This window comes from Oncorhynchus gorbuscha, linkage group LG12 (genome assembly GCF_021184085.1).
Source record: "Oncorhynchus gorbuscha isolate QuinsamMale2020 ecotype Even-year linkage group LG12, OgorEven_v1.0, whole genome shotgun sequence".
NCBI lineage: Eukaryota > Metazoa > Chordata > Actinopteri > Salmoniformes > Salmonidae > Oncorhynchus > Oncorhynchus gorbuscha.
Window position 1 is genome coordinate 57,899,021 of NC_060184.1, and position 17,843 is coordinate 57,916,863.

At 42.7% G+C, this 17,843-nt stretch overlaps 1 protein-coding gene across 6 annotated transcripts in view; it reads right to left on the minus strand.

Moving 5' to 3' along the window:
* Positions 1-567: 567 nt before the first annotated feature.
* Positions 568-17,843, minus strand: part of pfkpa (phosphofructokinase, platelet a) — a 31,040-nt gene continuing 13,764 nt past the window's right edge. Inside the window, exons 7-23 of one of the 6 annotated variants that reach the window (XM_046292414.1) lie at positions 17,308-17,416; positions 16,454-16,549; positions 15,462-15,554; positions 14,632-14,757; positions 14,161-14,225; positions 13,449-13,518; positions 12,879-13,025; positions 10,869-10,939; positions 8,978-9,065; positions 6,384-6,536; positions 3,907-4,071; positions 3,468-3,529; positions 3,226-3,337; positions 3,009-3,108; positions 2,542-2,547; positions 1,983-2,088; positions 568-1,502 (exon numbers count right to left, since the gene is read on the minus strand). In XM_046292414.1, coding sequence (XP_046148370.1) covers positions 1,343-1,502; positions 1,983-2,088; positions 2,542-2,547; positions 3,009-3,108; positions 3,226-3,337; positions 3,468-3,529; positions 3,907-4,071; positions 6,384-6,536; positions 8,978-9,065; positions 10,869-10,939; positions 12,879-13,025; positions 13,449-13,518; positions 14,161-14,225; positions 14,632-14,757; positions 15,462-15,554; positions 16,454-16,549; positions 17,308-17,416 — 1,729 coding nt within the window. In that variant the 3' untranslated portion in view covers positions 568-1,342. Of the gene's footprint in view, positions 1,503-1,982; positions 2,089-2,541; positions 2,548-3,008; positions 3,109-3,225; positions 3,338-3,467; positions 3,530-3,906; positions 4,072-4,683; positions 4,837-6,383; positions 6,537-8,977; positions 9,066-10,868; positions 10,940-12,878; positions 13,026-13,448; positions 13,519-14,160; positions 14,226-14,631; positions 14,758-15,461; positions 15,555-16,453; positions 16,550-16,857; positions 16,954-17,307; positions 17,417-17,843 lie in introns of all 6 variants that reach the window. The other 5 variants (XM_046292415.1, XM_046292416.1, XM_046292418.1 and 2 more) reach the window with 5 other exon arrangements.

Below are 17,843 nucleotides of genomic sequence, written 5' to 3' on the forward strand. Positions count from 1 at the left end.
AGATAAATTCATTATTATGGTGGCTATGTAGACATACAAATTCAGGCACACGCTTTCATGTCTTTAAAAAAAAATATATATATATTTTTACAAGAGCCCATGCTCTGAAATGGTTCTGAATGGAATAGGTAGAAATTGTAGGGAGCTTGTTGGAAAACGCCTAGTTGGGAAATGTAGCCTCGGCTACACTGCAGGTAATGTTATAGTGAACAGAGACAGTACTTTGCTGCCATCAGGTGGCAAAGAAAATAAAACCAATGAACCCAGCGACGCATCTAATGCATATGGGATCTTATCGATTCATCATCAGGGCCTTATTCATAAAGAGTCTCAGAGTAGGAGTTCTAATCTAGGATCAGTTTTGTCTTTCAGATAGTAATGAATAGATTACATGAACAAGGAGAACCTGATCCTAGATCAGCACTCCTACTCTGAGATACTATATTAATACAGGCCCAGGAAGGTATAATGAAACCCATTGCATAAGGCTTTTAAAATGACTTTTTAGTATGTTTGAGTAAATACACAAGTATGTGACCATTAATACAACAAATGCAACAACTTCAATTCCTTTGTATTTCCATGTTTAATAATGTTTATTGTGTGGGGAATATTGGCCTTACACATTTAAATGAATGGTGCATTACATTTGACTCCTACTTTAAGTAGTGTCTAAATAGTAGTTGTATAATATATCCATGTTTCAAGCAAATTAATATGACGTTAAAACAAAAACAAAACATTTGTGATGTGAAACTCACAGCCAATATCAGCATTGTATTTCATTCAGTCTTACAGGTACGTAAATATGGCCAGTAACTTCACACTGGCAGATCTACCGTATGGTGTTACCTATTCTCAGACGGGTTAGTCTTGGGAACAGACGCCAGGGTGTCAGAGGAGGAAGGAGAAAGTACAGTTCAACACAAAGGGTCACTGATTGACAACACAGCCACAGTGACTGACAAGGGCAGGGGACAGACACGACGACTGAGTTGTCGCACAGAAATAGAAATTGCCAGTGGTCTGAGGGGGTATGGGTTGTTGGAGCAGGCGGGTCAGTGTGAAAACAGACAGAAGCACTGGAGTTAGGCTGGAGAGCTCTCAATGGTGACAGACAGACATTCCTAGTCCTACTGTATACGGCGGTTTGTAAATAAAACAAAAAAAGGAGGGACTTTTACAATGGGGACAAATGAAAGACAGACAGAAAAATAAACTGTGTGACTGATAACTGACCAACAGAGGACGCTGCTATTGGTTGTTGCTAGTTGGTACTCTTTTACGCAGACAGCCCCCTGTTCTAAAGGGGACAATCAGACAGACCAATGACAACAGATGCTCACATGGCCCCGGAGGGGTCCGACTCCTTGGGCTGGATGTTGCGGACCACGTGCTCCAGCTGGCCAGAGTCAGACACGTCATAGCTGGTCTTGTACTTGGCCAGGATCTTCATCAGGGGGCGGAGCTTCAGCCACCACTGTTCCTTAGGGATCCTGTGGCTGCAGGGGGACAGACAGAGAGGGAGAGATTGTACAGTTGAAGTCGGAAGTTTACAGACACCTTAGCCAAATACATTTAAACTCAAGTTTTTCACAATTCCTGACATTTAATCCCAGTAAAAAATCCCTGTTTTAGGTCAGTTAGGATCAACACTTTATTGTAAGAATGTGAAATGTCAGAATAATAGTAGAGATAATTATTTATTTCAGCTTTTATTTCTTTCACCACATTCCCAGTGGGTCAGAAGTTTACATGCACTCAATTAGTATTTGGTAGCATTGCCATTAAATTGTTTAACTTGGGTCAAACGTTTTGGGTAGCCTTCCCACAAGCTTCCCATAATAAGTTGGGTGAATTTTGGCCCATTTCTCCTGACAGAGCTGGTGTAAATGAGTCAGGTTTGTAGGACTTAAGGTGTAGGTGTTACTGTCAGGGGGTGCTGTACAGTGACAAAAGCTGTCAGAGGTAAAGTGACCTACACAAAGTCAGTTTCATCCTTCAGCTGTACGACGGGCTGGAAGACCAGGGCCCTGCGACGCATCCCCAACAGACAGCACGTGTCTTCTGTGTTGGCAAACACTCTCCCTACAAAACAACAGTCAGCAGTCACACACTCATCCATGGTTTATATGCCACTTCACGGTTATGGTCCAAGTTTCCAGTACATTATTATGGTAATGGTTGTTAAGTCAACTTCCTACAATTGGAATGTCACTACACTGTCAACATGGATCTAGGATAATGTTTGAATGGGAAAGGGGAATACTGTTCTAATTTAGGTTTGCCAGAAGGAAACATGTCTTGCAACAGTGTGCTGAATAAGAGCAAACCAAAGAAAAATACACAGATCCAGAAATTATATCAAAATATAATACCTGCTCTAGTTTTCTTTAACAGAACCTCCAACTGCTACAAACACCAACTGAACTCTATTTGAGACATGTAACACTACAAGGGCATGATGGGTAAAGGGACATGGAACTAGATCTAATGAAATAGATGGTCATGGAGCCAGTGTCAATTCATTAAGTAATTTACCTTCATCTTATGTCATCCATGTGCACAACAAATAAGACAAAAGACAAAGAAGAATGTAATGTTTTAACGTTAGCCTTAATCAAGAAACTAGTATAGTACTTATTTTACTATATATTTACTTAGTAAATAAGTCATATAAAAAAATGTACATGATGTGGTATGCACTTATAGTGCAGTATAAGCGCAATTGTCACATTTATTATGGAATAGTTACTTGCAATTTCATCATGCAAAGTGTTCAACATAGCCCTTACACATTATATTAAATAACAAATACGCAAATGAAACCGGAGGGAATTTGAAATCTGCTGTGTGATGGATGCATTGTGAACAAAACGACCAAAAACACCCAAAAAGTTATTGAAGGACTCCATGACAGATCCAGGTAAAGGTGCTGCATCACGATCACAATCTTCTCTGAGGACACTAGGAATCTACTGGCATGACTACAGTCTTTACTACTGTACCTTGTCTGAAGGTCTCGTTCATTTTCTTGGTGAGCCATAGCATGGCTTTGGCCGAGATCTTTGTCCCAAAGTTGCGGTCGAAAGGAGATGGTGCCCCTCCCTTTCAAAACAATCACAACAGCTGTCACTATATTCTCCTCTTCTCAAAAGTAGTGCACATTATAGGAAATAGGGATCTGTTTTGGACACAACCACAGAGTATTCTACGGTTACCTACCTGCTGCATGTGTCCTAGTACATTCTTCCTGCAGTCGAACACTCCTCTCCCTTCCTCAGAGTACAGCTGGTAGATGAAGTCTGTCGTGTAGTTCTCGTTGCTGTTCTCATTTCTGCCACACCAAAATGAGAAGGAGGGAGTGAGTGAGTGAGAGAGGGATTGAATGAGACGGTGCGTGAGTGGATACATCCCAATGATCTCTCCTTTCTCCCAAAGTGTACACTTTTCTCTTGCTGCGTTACCTGAGGACCAATCCTCTTTGAATGGCTCCCTTCATCTTCTCTGTCAGATGCTCAACGTTGGACTGAAACAAAACATGCTACGAGTCAGTGTTCCTTCTCTTGACCAGCAAAAAGCATAACTGCACCTTGAAAACATTGATCTATATTGGGCACAAATCCATTCTGTTCCACTTACACATGCTCTACTATAATACTGCACTGCTCGCCAAATAGACTCCAGTGCTTCTGCAACTTGAGTATCTTACCTAAACAACAGTCTCTGCAAAGGCAGATGGTCATAACCTGATGTTAGCTGTTATAACTGCTTAGGACATATTCCATTTACAGTATGTCATGGTTATGAGGCTGCTATGAGGGTTCAAGTTGAAGGTTTGGGAGAGGTTTTCCTGAATTAACTTGCACATATATTCCTGTTTGTTTAAGTGTGCGTTTGTCTCACCTGAAGGTCCCTGATGTCAAAGGGCTCTTCGTAGATGTAGGCAGCGTCCGCCCCAGCAGCCAACCCCCCGACACTGGCCAGGTACCCACAGTACCCTCCCATGGTCTCAATGATGAACACACGCCGCTTGGTCCCGCTGGCAGACTGTTTGATGCGGTCGCATGTCTGACACACACACACACACACTCACAGAGTTAGACAGACGCCGACAGCATTAGTCGGGAGATCAAGTGAACAAACACACCATTCCAGGCAGACTACTGCCACCACAGAGGGTGCTAAAAACATGTGAACTCATTTTCTTTCTCATTCTGTGTCTTACATAATAAGTTGAGAATTCCTGGATTGCTCACGACACGCTATGTTTCCATATCTGAAGTGAATACGTCAACCCAGGCTTCGTGATAGTACATCCCTCATCATAGCGTTACTCCGCCCTACTCATAGCAGACAACCATAAAGCATTCTGATTCTGCCGCAGGTCATTGAGTGGTTATGATACCACGACACGGCTTGCTTGCTATACTAAGCACACACAGGCCCGTTCGTTCTAAAACGTTCTATTCACCAAAAGACTGTAGACCTGTAGAAGGCTAAAAAAAAGTATATACTGTTTAGTGGTAAACGTGTTACAGTACATGCAGTGTGTGATACTGTCTAAACATTGCACATCTAAATGTTGTGATATTTTGTAACAAGAGGTAAAACATCTAGAAGAGAGATTTCAATCGATAAGTCATCAAAGTAGTGTGATCTTAGCGGGGGTTTGTCCCTTACCTCCACGATGGAATTGAGGGCTGTGTCTGCCCCAATACTAAGGTCAGTGCCAGGCACATTGTTACTAATGGTGGCAGGCAGCATACACATGGGGATGCAAAACTCCTCATAGCTGGACCGAGCCTCATACAGCTGCAGAAGACACTCAAGCGCCTGAAGCAGTAGGCAGTAGTACAACACGCATTAGACAACCAGGGGGAGACTTCTGACTGAGAGACGGTCGAACACACCTCTCGGAGACACTGATCGAGTGTACCCTGCTATTCCGGGCTCTTTCCGTGTGATAGCAGCTATGGCTTCCCATTGGCAGAGAGGGGGAGGGTGGGGAACGGAGGGAGGAAAGAGAGAGGGAAGGATGGAAGGAAAAGGCTAAGGTAAGGAGCTGGGAGAGGAGGTAGGGAGGTGAGAGGAGGGGGTAGAGAGGTTGGAGGGTTGAAAAAAGAAGCGATTCATCTGATTGAGAGGCAGAGAGGTCTGTTTGGGTTTCGCAGCTCAATGCAGCTGGTGACACTGCCTACAGTACCTCAGCCAATAGAAAACGGTGGCTGGAGGCGGGGCACACAGGTGGCAGGACAAGCACGGGTCAAGTCCACAAACAGAGGATGAGGATGATGACCGAGGGGGGACGGAGATGAAGGAGGAAGAGATGTCGGTCAATTTGTAGCCCAGACTGGACCTCTGCCTTGTCGTTTCACAACATGCTGTTTGGACTGCATACAACAACGTTGCGATGTTGTGCCTAACTGCTGTATACAATCCTTTAAAAAGATGACTCTTGTACAGTAACTCTTTCACAAGGACCTTTGTAAAAAAATAAACAAACTGGACTAGATTCTGGTGGATGAATAATCACTAAAGTATATAACCGTGTGCTAAAAAAAAGTGCTAAAAAAAGAACTGTTCACCATTTTGCTGTAATCTTTACACAAAACACTTACTAAGGGATCGTTCTAAAAAAAAAACGTTTTATGCAAACTTAGCAATAGCACACACGTAGTATCAATGTGAGAGCTTCAACAGCTATTAACTACTTAGCTACCACAACCTAACAACTACAGCATGTTAGTTTGTGCCTTTTAGAGGGTAAAAGAGCATTCTATTAAACACTAAGCAGTGTAAAGCCTGAACGTTGTTGACCGTTGGTCTTTGTTAATGAGGTAGGTACACACACAGTCAAGGGGCAGGCTGGAGCAAACATGGTGGCCACCACGACACATAGGTACGGTCAAAGCATGCCTCCATGTCATTACGCACTTACCTGGGAGTGCTAGGGACAACTCGGCTTTGGTTTACCAGCCATCCAATTTCCCCTCTGGGGATCAATAATGTTTATTCAAATTCAAACTATGTGTAATGAATGTTTATCTGTTAGTTATAAACTGAGGGAAATATTTAGCCAACATTCACTGCATGGTTGTTAATTTCAGAAACGGTGTTATTGAATCAATTGTTACATTTAGTCAAATTTAGTACAGTAGATAAAATAAAACATGTTCCTATTCAGGTCCAAAACCTTTTGCCCTGTCAACTGTATCAATGCAAATGTTGGCCAGGATAGCTGATCGTGATAGCTGATTTGCTGATGCTGGTAAATGGAAGGCCGAGGGGGTTGGTCCAGGTCAGCGTTGCCCCTTTATGTGATTGGCTGAGCCTACCAGGAAGTAGGTGTGGCTATCTCTTTTTTTCCCAGCCTCGCTTACATCAGTGATGGCGTTCAGAGCTGTGTCAGCGCCAATGCTGAGGTCTGAACCCGGCACATTGTTGGAGACAGTGGCTGGCACCATGACCATGGGCACACAGAACTCGTCATATTTCCCACGGGCTTCTAACAATTCCATGAGTCCCAGGTAGGCCTGCAGGGCAGAGCCAGAGCCAGGGGTTTTAGTTACGAGATGGTGCTGATAAAGCAGACTGACAGTCAGGGAGGAGGAGACATGAAAGGATGCCAAGGGGAGAGCCAAGTCTATCACAACGGACAGCAGCGTGAAACAGACAGGTACCACTCCAGACATACACACACAGTGTTCCTACACATGTGTGCATACACGCGCACAGGCACACACACACAAACTCAATTGAACACACTCTTACATACACATATATAGAAAGCTGGTGAGCCTAGTGCACAGGTGTGCGTGAAATGACGTGTGACTTAATGTGCATTCTGTGTTTTCCAGTGGGACCAAATTATCACTTATCTTTTAAGTTTCAGACCGTTGGTTCACTATTCATTTGAATGTTTTCGATGCCTCAACTAAAGGATCTATTCTAGGTTTTGAACTGAAATCAAAAACTGAACAATGAACCAACTGGTTTTTTTTCGAATTCTTAAATTGAACTGATTATTCATTTACTTATGCACTTGATGCAACAACAAGTACCAAATGTGCATGGCTATGCATTAAAGCAGGTGGGTACGAGCCAACGCTACAAAGAAGCAGATTGATGGAAAGGGTTGGCAAAATCAACATAACAATGTTTTCTATGATGAACTCACAATATAAACATTACAAAGTTATATATTAGTTATATATACATATTAATACTTTACATCTACAGTATAATACATGTGAATGATTCATTTGAATCATGAATTTAATTACAAATACAGAGTACCAGTCGAAAGTTTGGACACACCTACTCATTCAAGGGTTTTTCTTTATTTTTTACATCGTTGTAGAATAGTGAAGACATCAAAACTATGAAATAACACATATGGAATCATGTAGTAACCAAAAAAATCTAAATACATTTCATATTTTTTTGTATTGATGACAGCTTTGCACACCCTTGGCATTCTCTCAATCAGCTTCACGAGGAATGCTTTTCCAGCAGTCTTGAAGTAGTTCCCACATATGCTGAGCACTTGTTGGCTGCTTTTCCTTCACTCTATGGTCCAATTTATCCCAAACCATCTCAATTGGGTTTAGTTCAGGTGATTGTGGAGGCCAAGTAATCTGATGCAGCACTCCATATCTCTCATTCTTGGTCAAATAGCCCTTACACGGCCTGGAGGTGTGTTGGGTCATTGTCCTGTTGAAATACAAATGATAGCGCAAACCAGATGGGATAACCAGATGGGATGGCGTATAGCTGCAGAATGCTGTGGTAGCAATGCTGGTTAAGTGTGCCTTGATTTCTAAATAAATCACTGACAGTGTCACCAGCAATGCACCCCCACACCATCACACCTCCTCCTCCATGCTTCACGGTGGGAACCACACATGTGGAGATCATCCGTTCACCTACTCTGCGTCTCACAAAGACACTGCGGCTGGAACCAAAAATCTCCAATTTGGATTCATCAGACCAAAGGACAGAATTCCACTGGTCTAACGTCAATTGCTTGTGTTTCTTGGCCCAAGCATCTCTTGGGCCAAGCGTCTCTTCTTCTTGTTGGTGTCCTTTAGTAGTGGTTTCTTTGCAACAATTTGACCATGAAAGCCTGATTCACGCAGTCTCCTCTGAACAGTTGATGCTGAGATGTGTCTGTTACTTAAACTCTGTGAAGCATTTATTTGGGCTGCAATCTGAGGTGCATGTCAAGTAACTCTAATAAACTTTCCCTCTGCAGCAGAGGTAACTCTGGGTCTTCCTTTCCTATGGCGGTCCTCGTGAGAGCCAGTTTCCTCATAGCGCTTGGTGGTTTTTGCAACTGCACTTGAAGAAACTTTAAAAGTTCTTGAAATTTTCCGGATTGACTGACCTTGATGTCTTAAAGTAATGATGGACTGTCATTTCTCTTTGCTTATTTGAGCAGTTCTTTCCATAGTATGGACTTGGTCTTTAACCAAATAGGGCTATCTTCTGTATACCACCCCTACCTTGTCACAACACAACTGATTGGCTCAAACGCATTAAGGAAAGAAATTCCACAAATGTACTTTTAACAAGGCACATCGGTTAATTGAAACGCATTCCTGGTGACTACCTCATGAAGCTGCTTGAGAGAATGCCAAGAGTGTGCAAAGCTGTTATCAAGGCAAAGGGTGGCTACTTTGAAGAATCTCAAATGTAAAATATATTTTGATTCGTTTAACACTTTTTTGGTTACTACATGAATCCATATGTGTTATTTCATAGTTTTGATGTCTTCACGATTATTCTACAACGTAGAAAATAATGCAAATAAAGAAACTCTTGAATGAGTAGGTGTGTCCAAACGTTTGACTGGTACTGTATATATTGTAAAATACATGAAAAATGTGTAAAAAAAATCACATCTAACACAAAGCTCGAAATTCAGGAAATAATCATTTCTACTATATAGCAAAAACAACAGGCGTCAACATACCTCGAATCCTCCGATAACTAACAATGCATTTATGTTATGTGCTCGCATCTGCTCAGCAATTTTTTCAACGTGCTTTGCAGGGAGAGTTCTGGAAAAAGAAAATAGGATAAAGCAACAGAAGAGTTAGACAGTTTTACATTTAGTGTGTGGGGTGGGGAGGAGACCCTACCTGTGTACTGTAAAAAAGTATTGCACTTCAGCATGGTTTTGAGGCACAGTCGATGCCACCCTGGGCTACGGGCCAGAAGGTCGAGGGTTCACTGACCACCACAGTCGAGTTCACGTTTCCTGCCCGGCTCATTACACTACGATCAGAGCTGGCTGCAGACAATAATCAGCTAGGGGGAATCCGTTTTTCTACATTTTGATGCTATATTTATAATTATATAAAATAAATGCAATGATTTTCCACCAGAGGGTTTCTGTGCCAATGCACCACACACAACCAATAAGCGACGCATAACTGTGTACCGATTACCGACTCCGAGCGCTTCATCACAGTTTGTATTTTCAACACCACAATCAAATGCAGTATGACAATCTCGACTTACAGAAAACACATACCTCTCTACTCAGTGTCAAAGGCTTGGCAAACTCTGAATGTTATTCACCTTTCTGGTGTTTTGTAACAGATGTTTGTTTCCATTCATCGAATGGCCGGTGTGCAGTTTGGATGCAGAAATGATATTAGAACGGAGTCGAATGTGCGCCGGTAGTCTACAGCCTCACCAGCTTGAAACATTATGACTGGTTGCGTTTATGCCACACAAAAAAAAAAGTCATACATTTTAAAAGTTAAAGATGTGCTATGCAGAAATCGCTCAGCCGTTTCCTGGTTGCTAAAGTTGTAATAGTTTGTCTAATTCCAGTTTGTGACAAAACAAGCAAGTATAGTGTAGATAATCATTGTACCATCTAAACTGCTGTGAAATATATTTTCCAAAACGCAAACAAATTGTATTTTTGGCTGTTTGAAGCTGGTGTACAAAACCAAAAGACGCACAAACTAAACTTAAACACGGGAGGCATATAATAGCGCACATTGAACATATCTAGCGCTTCTTAGAATTGCTTTCAATGCAAATGACATATATATAACTCATATTTCTATGAGAATTTGGTCTGATTACTAGCATCTATTGACTTGCAATGTCCGATAAACAGAATGTCTAAATCAATTTAAAGTATGTACAAATTGAGTTTTACAGCAACAATTCAAAAGGAAGGCTACAGCCCCCGACATTTTTTTTTACTGTTTGCGATTCACAATGTATTATTTTGATTCCCATCATTCGATTCACGGGATATAACCAAACCCCAACTGCATGCACATCAAAGAATTGTTTAAAAAAAATACTTTCATAAAAATGTCTTTTTTTTTTTTTTTACTATTTTGAGAAATGTGAAGAGGGCCATCCGTTGCATATCAAATGAAATGTGTATGGCCTAAGCAAGATCAATACGGGAGCTTTTTGAGCTGTGTGTCTCATGTGTTTACTGTTCTTTCATGCGCAATGACGCACCAGCCTCTCTGCTGCCTATCAGCTACTCTTCTATGTTTTTCTTGTGGATTCATATTGAACATTTGTGCAGATTTGAATGACTTTCTATGCGATGTGACTGCTAGTTAACCTATTGCAGATCTGGACAAACGATCCACCTACCGCTATTGTCACTAAGCATCGAGGGCAGGATAGAGTTGACTGTATAGTAAGCGTACAGAAAAGCGCAGCACATAAGGGAAGTACCAAAACACCTTGATAGGGGAAATTTGGCTATATGGAAGAAATGATATAGCTTCTCTAAATGCTGTATTATAAACTATTATAATATTATAATCAAGTGAGTGATATTATATCAAATAAGTTTGCATTTGGGATGGAGACTTTACCGTTTTGTTCCCAACAGAGATCCACCTTGCCCTGTCCATCCTCCGACATCTGCCCATTTGATCTCTTTTATCTGAAGGGACAAAAACACAATCAAAACAAACCAAATCACATTTTATTGGTCACATCCACGTTTAGCAGATGGTGTTGCCGGATGTAGCGAAATGCTTGAGAAAATATTGTAGCCTACTGTAACTTGTATTGGTTGCCCTTACAGTTGCTTGCGAAAGTATTCACCCCCTTGGCATTCTTCCTATTTTGTTGCCTTACAACCTGGAATTAACATGGCTTTTTGGGGGTGTTGTATTGATTTACACAACATGCCTACCACTATTTATTGTTTGTGAAACAAACAAGAAATAAGACAAAAAAAACAGAAAACTTGAGCGTGCATAACTATTAACCCCCCAAAGTCAATACTTTGTAGAGCCACCTTTTGCAGCAATTACAGCTGCAAGTCTCTTGGGGTATGTCTCTATAAGCTTGGCACATCTAGCCACTGGTATTTTTGCCCATTCTTCAAGGCAAAACTGCTCCAGCTCCTTCAAGTTGGATGGGTTCTGCTAGAGTACAGCAATCTTTAAGTCATCCCACAGATTCTCAATTGGATTGAGGTCTGGGCTTTGACTAGGCCATTCCAAGACTTTTAAATGTTTCCCCTTAAACCACTCGAGTCTTGCTTTATCAGTATGCTTAGGGTCATTGTCCTGAAGGAAGGTGAACCTCCATCCCAGTCTCAAATCTCTCGAAGACAAACAGGTTTCCCTCAAAGTATTTCCCTGTATTTAGCAAAATTCCTCCTTGCTGAGCGGCCTTTCTCAGGTTATAAAAATATATATATAAAAAAAATATATGCCATTTAGCAGACGCTTTTATCCAAAGCGACTTACAGTCATGTGTGCATACATTCTACGTATGGGTGGTCCCGGGAATTGAACCCACTACCCTGGCATTACAAGCGCCATGCTCTACCAACTGAGCTATAGGACCTGTTTTTACTGTGGATATAGATACTTTTGTACCCGTTTCCTCCAGCATCTTCACAAGGTCCTTTGCTGTTGTTCTGGGATTGATTAGCACTTTTCGCACCAAAGTATGTTCATCTCTTGGAGACAGAACGCGTCTCCTTCCTGAGCGTTATGAAATCATGTGAAATAATCTGTCTGTAAACAATTGTTGAGAAAATGACTTGTGTCATGCATAAAGTAGACGTCCTAACCGACTTGCCAAAACTATAGTTTGTTCACAAGAAATTTGTGGAGTGGTTGAAAAACAAGTTTTAATGACTCCAACATTAGTGTATGCAAACTTCCGACTTCAACCGTAGCTGCACATAACCCTCTCTAAGAAACCTGTGCATAGCTGTCTAAGAGACCTAGCAGGGGATTCTAAACTCACCAGTGATTATTGTCAAATACAGCTATCTAGGGACTACTGGGCAGGTGCTTCAAATCCATGTACTGAACTGTTCGTGTTACCGCAGTGAGTTTAGATCCAACTAAAGCTGAGACTGAGAATTTCTAGTTCAGTACCAGTAGGGAAAGACCAGTAGAACTAGATGTACAAGATACATCATGGTCTTTCATTGGAATGAATCCTCTTTTATAAACGAATGGCACAGGGGGACAATCACAAAACAAGCCTACTCCAGTGAAGTATTTGTATTCCACGTCAGCCATGTCACGTGGCCCCCTGTTGGTGCAGAATGGTACTGCTCTTACCTGGGAGGGGAAGTGACATCATTGACCAAGTAATTGATTTACAGTAATCTGGTCAGATCATCCTACTGCTTGTACTCTCTATCAATCACCTCAACATTAACGGCCATGGAGTCAGTGGACGGCTAAAGGTGACATGGCTGTTCAACTGTCAGCTAGACTGTCAGCTAATCTAATCTAGAGTACATTATTGTAAGTGAATCTCTGAGTCTGTGTGGCATCTTCTAATCCATATGTGTTATGAATTGTTAGAAGAACATAAGAATGCAACTTGTTTTGTCTGTTTATGATTACCTGTCCCTTGTAGAATCCCTCGAAGCCATCGTTGACAGCGAACATCTTGTGTCCCTCAGAGATGCCCACCCTGACGGCAGAGCGGACAGCAGCGTTCATGCCCGCTGCGGGGGCTCCCACATTCAGCACAGCAATGTTGAAGTTACTCTGCAGGGACAAGGGGAACAGGATACACCATTACCAAAACTGTCAACTGAATATATATATACAATACAGCTATATATTTAACTTTTAAGCAGGGGGTAACAGAGCTAGGTTGGGAAGGGGGAAAGGGGCAACAGAGCTGGGCAGGGAGATAATTGTTTTCTGGCCCTATGCATACATGTTAAGGCTAGGTCATAGGCATACCCCCTGCTAGCTCAGACAGAGATAGACCACGCTGACACATTAGAAACATGTTAGAAGAGGCAACACTGATGAAAAACATTCTCAACGTTGGAAAATGAACTTGGAGTGTAAGTCGTGTGCAAAATAAACATCCTTCCTGTTATAGATTTTACAGGAATATGGGGAGGGGAAACTTGAGCAAACATAAAACAATGTTGAACTCATGACCTGTGATTGACTTACATGTGGGAGTTCTGATTCTAGTTTACGGTGAGCCAGGAGCTTGTATGTCTTCAGATTGTTTTCAAAACTCCTGCAATCAGACAAAAAAGGGAAAGATGTCTTACAATGTAGATATGACACAAATACAAAGGAACAGAAATCCACTTAGGCACGTTAGCACTAAGTGAGACCAAAATGAATGATAGAATAGGGCCCTACAGCCCGGTTCAATTGATCCTAGCATTCTGTTAATAAGTGGAGCCGGGAGTGATTCATGACCACGTGACCAGGAACACCTCTAGGTTCGGCAGTAGTTTCAGGCTATAACTAGGGTCCAGAGTGTTTCCTAGCCAGATCAGGTGGTCAAGAAAATCTCCTGTCCCTAATAATAACAAGCTCCTCAACATTAACCCACTACTTTTATACTGTAAATGGGGAAACAATGTCCTAACTGGTGAAGAGGATGTCCCTCAGTGAACTCCAATCATTCCAAACTGGGTGACCCTGACGTAATATAGTGATTTACTGCCTGACCAGGTCCTTTCATGCTGGCTGCTGCTCTCTCTGTGTATGTATGTGTGTGTGTGTGTCAGTGGCCCAGTAGGTCACGTGTTAAGAGGCCTACTAACATCAGCACGAGAAACGGGTCACTGTCCCTAATATTTCACACTGGGCTCGTGGTTGTGGATGTAGCTGTACAAAGCCACTGCAGTGGTTGGTGACGTGGCTGTACCTGCCGCGCAGCTTCACAGCCTCTTCAAACTTCTTCTCATCCATGGCTTTCTGCACCTCTTGAGTCTGGTGAACCAAAGCAGATTCATATTTGCATGCAAATTAGCAGACGCTTTTATTCCGAGTGACTTATACATTTTTTCTAATGTGTATGTGATTCCTGCCTTAGTAGGACATCAAGTCGATGCAATCTAATGGTAGGTATCTAGGTAAGATCCGAAGGGTTTGCAGTGCAGTCATTGAGAGCTGCTCTGTGAAAGCAACCGGCAGCCACATGCCTTGGATAGCGATTAACCAAAAAAACACCTCGCTCAGAGAACAAAACAACATTCACCATTCACCCACTTGATGCACTTATATTTCCCATCAGGCAATTCTCTCATTCCTCCATGTGTGTTTGTGAGTGTGAGGGTGTGTGTGCACGCGAGTAGCAAGCTGCCTTGTCCTGGCTACAGTACTCTTGTCTACCTACCATCTGTACACACTCCATGAGAGGCAGTCTCACCGCCTGGTTTCCACACAGAGAGACCACACAGGCCGGTGTATTCGCTGTAGTCTCCAACAGGGCAATGACAGCCTCCACACCCATACGACTGGCCTGGAGGGAACACACAGCCACACATAATAAAGATAGGAAAGATGCCACAGGCAGAAATGTTTCTCCAGAGCAATGTACAATACACTGAGTGCATGTTAGTACATGTACAGAATGTGATCCCTGTTGGAATTCAACCCAAGACATTGGCAATGCTAGGTTAATGCTCTTAGCAACTGAGCCAAACGGGACCACATTAAACATATACTGACATCTCTTCCCTCTTTGCCTGAGCTCACACAGGGATTATCGCCGTCCCTCTCTCCGTTTCCCTCACTCTCCCTCTTGTTTTCATGCTCTCTTGCTTCCTCTTTTCATGTGTTGTATTTCAGAGGATGTAGGCAAACTGGAAGAGCTTGCCAGCCCTGGATTTCTCCCACTCTCTATGATAGACCAGTACGCCGAGATCAACACATGTGCCATGTCCTCAAATCTGTTAATGTGCTTAGCCTAAAAGCAGCAGTTGTTTCCTCCCCAGGCCTAGTGAGTGCATGTCTTCCACACGATTAATCTCGTGGGACTGCTGTACACTACTAGCCTGGTCCCGGGTCTGTTTGTACTGCCCTGTCAGCTTTTATGGTCATTTTGTCACGCCAAGCATGGGAGTTGGCAAAACAGCACAAACATATCTGGGACCAGGCTAGTACACGATTGCAGATGTGGGGTAACGGCCAGGAATGTGGTCAGAATACGGTCAGAATACCTACCAGGATACGGTCGAAGGCAGAGGGGGTTCCTCCTCTCTGGACGTGGCCCAGGATTGTCACACGGGTGTCAAACCCCAGGCATCTGACAACAAGCTGGGACAACAGGAACCATATTTTAGCTAGATTGAGGTGGTTTTAACGGCACTCTTTTAAAGTCTGTCTTATAGTAATGGTATAGGAGTAATGGTCATGCGATACACTCATGCAAATGTTAGCTCTAATACTAGGCTAAATACTGAAGCAGGTGTTGTTGTATCTTTACGTACTGCAAGTAAACTATCAGATATTATTTGACCTAATATATTCTAGACATACACATTTGTACTAAACACGGAGAAAATACTCCCACAAGCTGAAGAGTTGAGCAAAGGGAAAACACAATGCACATGCAACCCATCCTCTGTATTCCAGTCATGTTTGTGGGGTCTTTACAAGATGCACAGATCCCAAGCTTAAAAAAGGGTTGACTTTCAAAATGTGACACAAATAAATAAATAAGACATTCAAGCACACGCTGGATTAAATGCTTTGCCTCAATTCCTGAGGGCCTGGAATGAAATGGTAATATGCTGTGTCATATTGTGCTAGATTATAAAAGGACTTCATTTTCGAAATGATTAACCATGCAACTCAATTATTTTCCATTTATAGTGTATTTGACAGCGGAAGTACTGATGCGTTTTGTACAAAATGTACCCCTTTACAACGCGTTCCATAGGCCTGGCTAGACATGTACAGCAGGTTAATAAAATATATCTGCTAAAGCTGTCACACAGCAAATTAAGAAGGTAGAGGGGGAAAGCAGGTTATCAGCTGTAAAGTCACTTTGAGGCCACTCAGGAAGCAGTCTTACCGCAGGGTGTGTGTGTGTGCACGTCAGAGCATTCAAACCAGAGTGCACAGTCAGCGAGTGAAGCCACACCAAGGGCAGCACGGTAGCGATAGAGGCCTAGCAGGAGCTGTCTGCTATAGGTCTAAGTTGCTGTACTTACATCCTTGACATGGTCTGTCGTTATGGGCTTGTTGTTACAATCAATTGCCCCCTCGGCTACTATTATGATATTCAGCCTTTTCATTCCTGCCCGGTTCTATATGAGGGAGGGGGTGGAAGACACATGACAGAAACTAAAACAGAGGTTTGACATGGGCTCGCAAAAGACGGAGGGCCAGACAGTGAAAACATTGTCCATGGACCAGAGAGCAAGTGTTGATTCTTGACAGCTTATTAACCAAAAAATGCTCACAAATCTCTTTGTTTGAACATGTCCTTAATATCACATCATTTACTAACTTGGTGTCGACACATAATACTCTGCTCGTTTGCCAGTGGACTATTTTGACACTGTTGGGCCTACGTACTTTTGGTTTTGGCCCTGTAACACGCTAAGGTACTCACGTCCTTGACAACACTACCGGTTATAGCTTTCCCATGTCTGTCAATGGCTCCCTCAGCCACTATGATTATGTTCAACCTTGAACCCCTGGAGCGAGTCTGGACCATAACATTTTATTTCCAAACAGAAAACAGCACAATAACACACAGGTAAATGACCGTAACATGACCAAATAACTGCCGATCAGATCAAATAACTACAGATCAGATCAAATAACTACAGATCGGACCAAATAATTGCAGATCAGATCGTATCGCAATGTCAGCTTCATGTGACATTGAACTGAACTTGTTCCCATTCTTGGTTAAGCTAACTTCATTTTATTCTAGAAGTAATCATTTATTGTAAATTGTTCAATATAAACAACAACGAAACAGAGTGAATTGGATAGTGAACGAGCATGAATTATTACAGTGAGTAAGTGTTGTGAGGTTAAAGGGTTAATACGTTACCGCAGATAGCTTCTGACACATCTTCTCCTCCCAGCCGTCCTCGGGCGGCATCTCAGGAATCAGCACCCAGTCAGCACCACACGCCAGGGCACTCACTAAAGCCAGGTATCTGGAGACAGACACACAAGTCAGACAACAGCACCCAGTCAGCACCACACGCCAGGGCCCTCACTAAAGCCAGGTATCTGGAGACAGACACACAAGTCAGACAACAGCACCCAGTCAGCACCACACGCCAGGGCACTCACTAAAGCCAGGTATCTGGAGACAGACACACAAGTCAGACAACAGCACCCAGTCAGCACCACACGCCAGGGCACTCACTAAAGCCAGGTATCTGGAGACGCACACACAAGTCAGACAACAGCACCCAGTCAGCACCACACGCCAGGGCACTCACTAAAGCCAGGTATCTGGAGACGCGCACACAGACACACAAAGACGCACACACAAGTCAGACAACAGCACCCAGTCAGCACCACACGCCAGGGCACTCACTAAAGCCAGGTATCTGAAGACGGACACACAGACACACA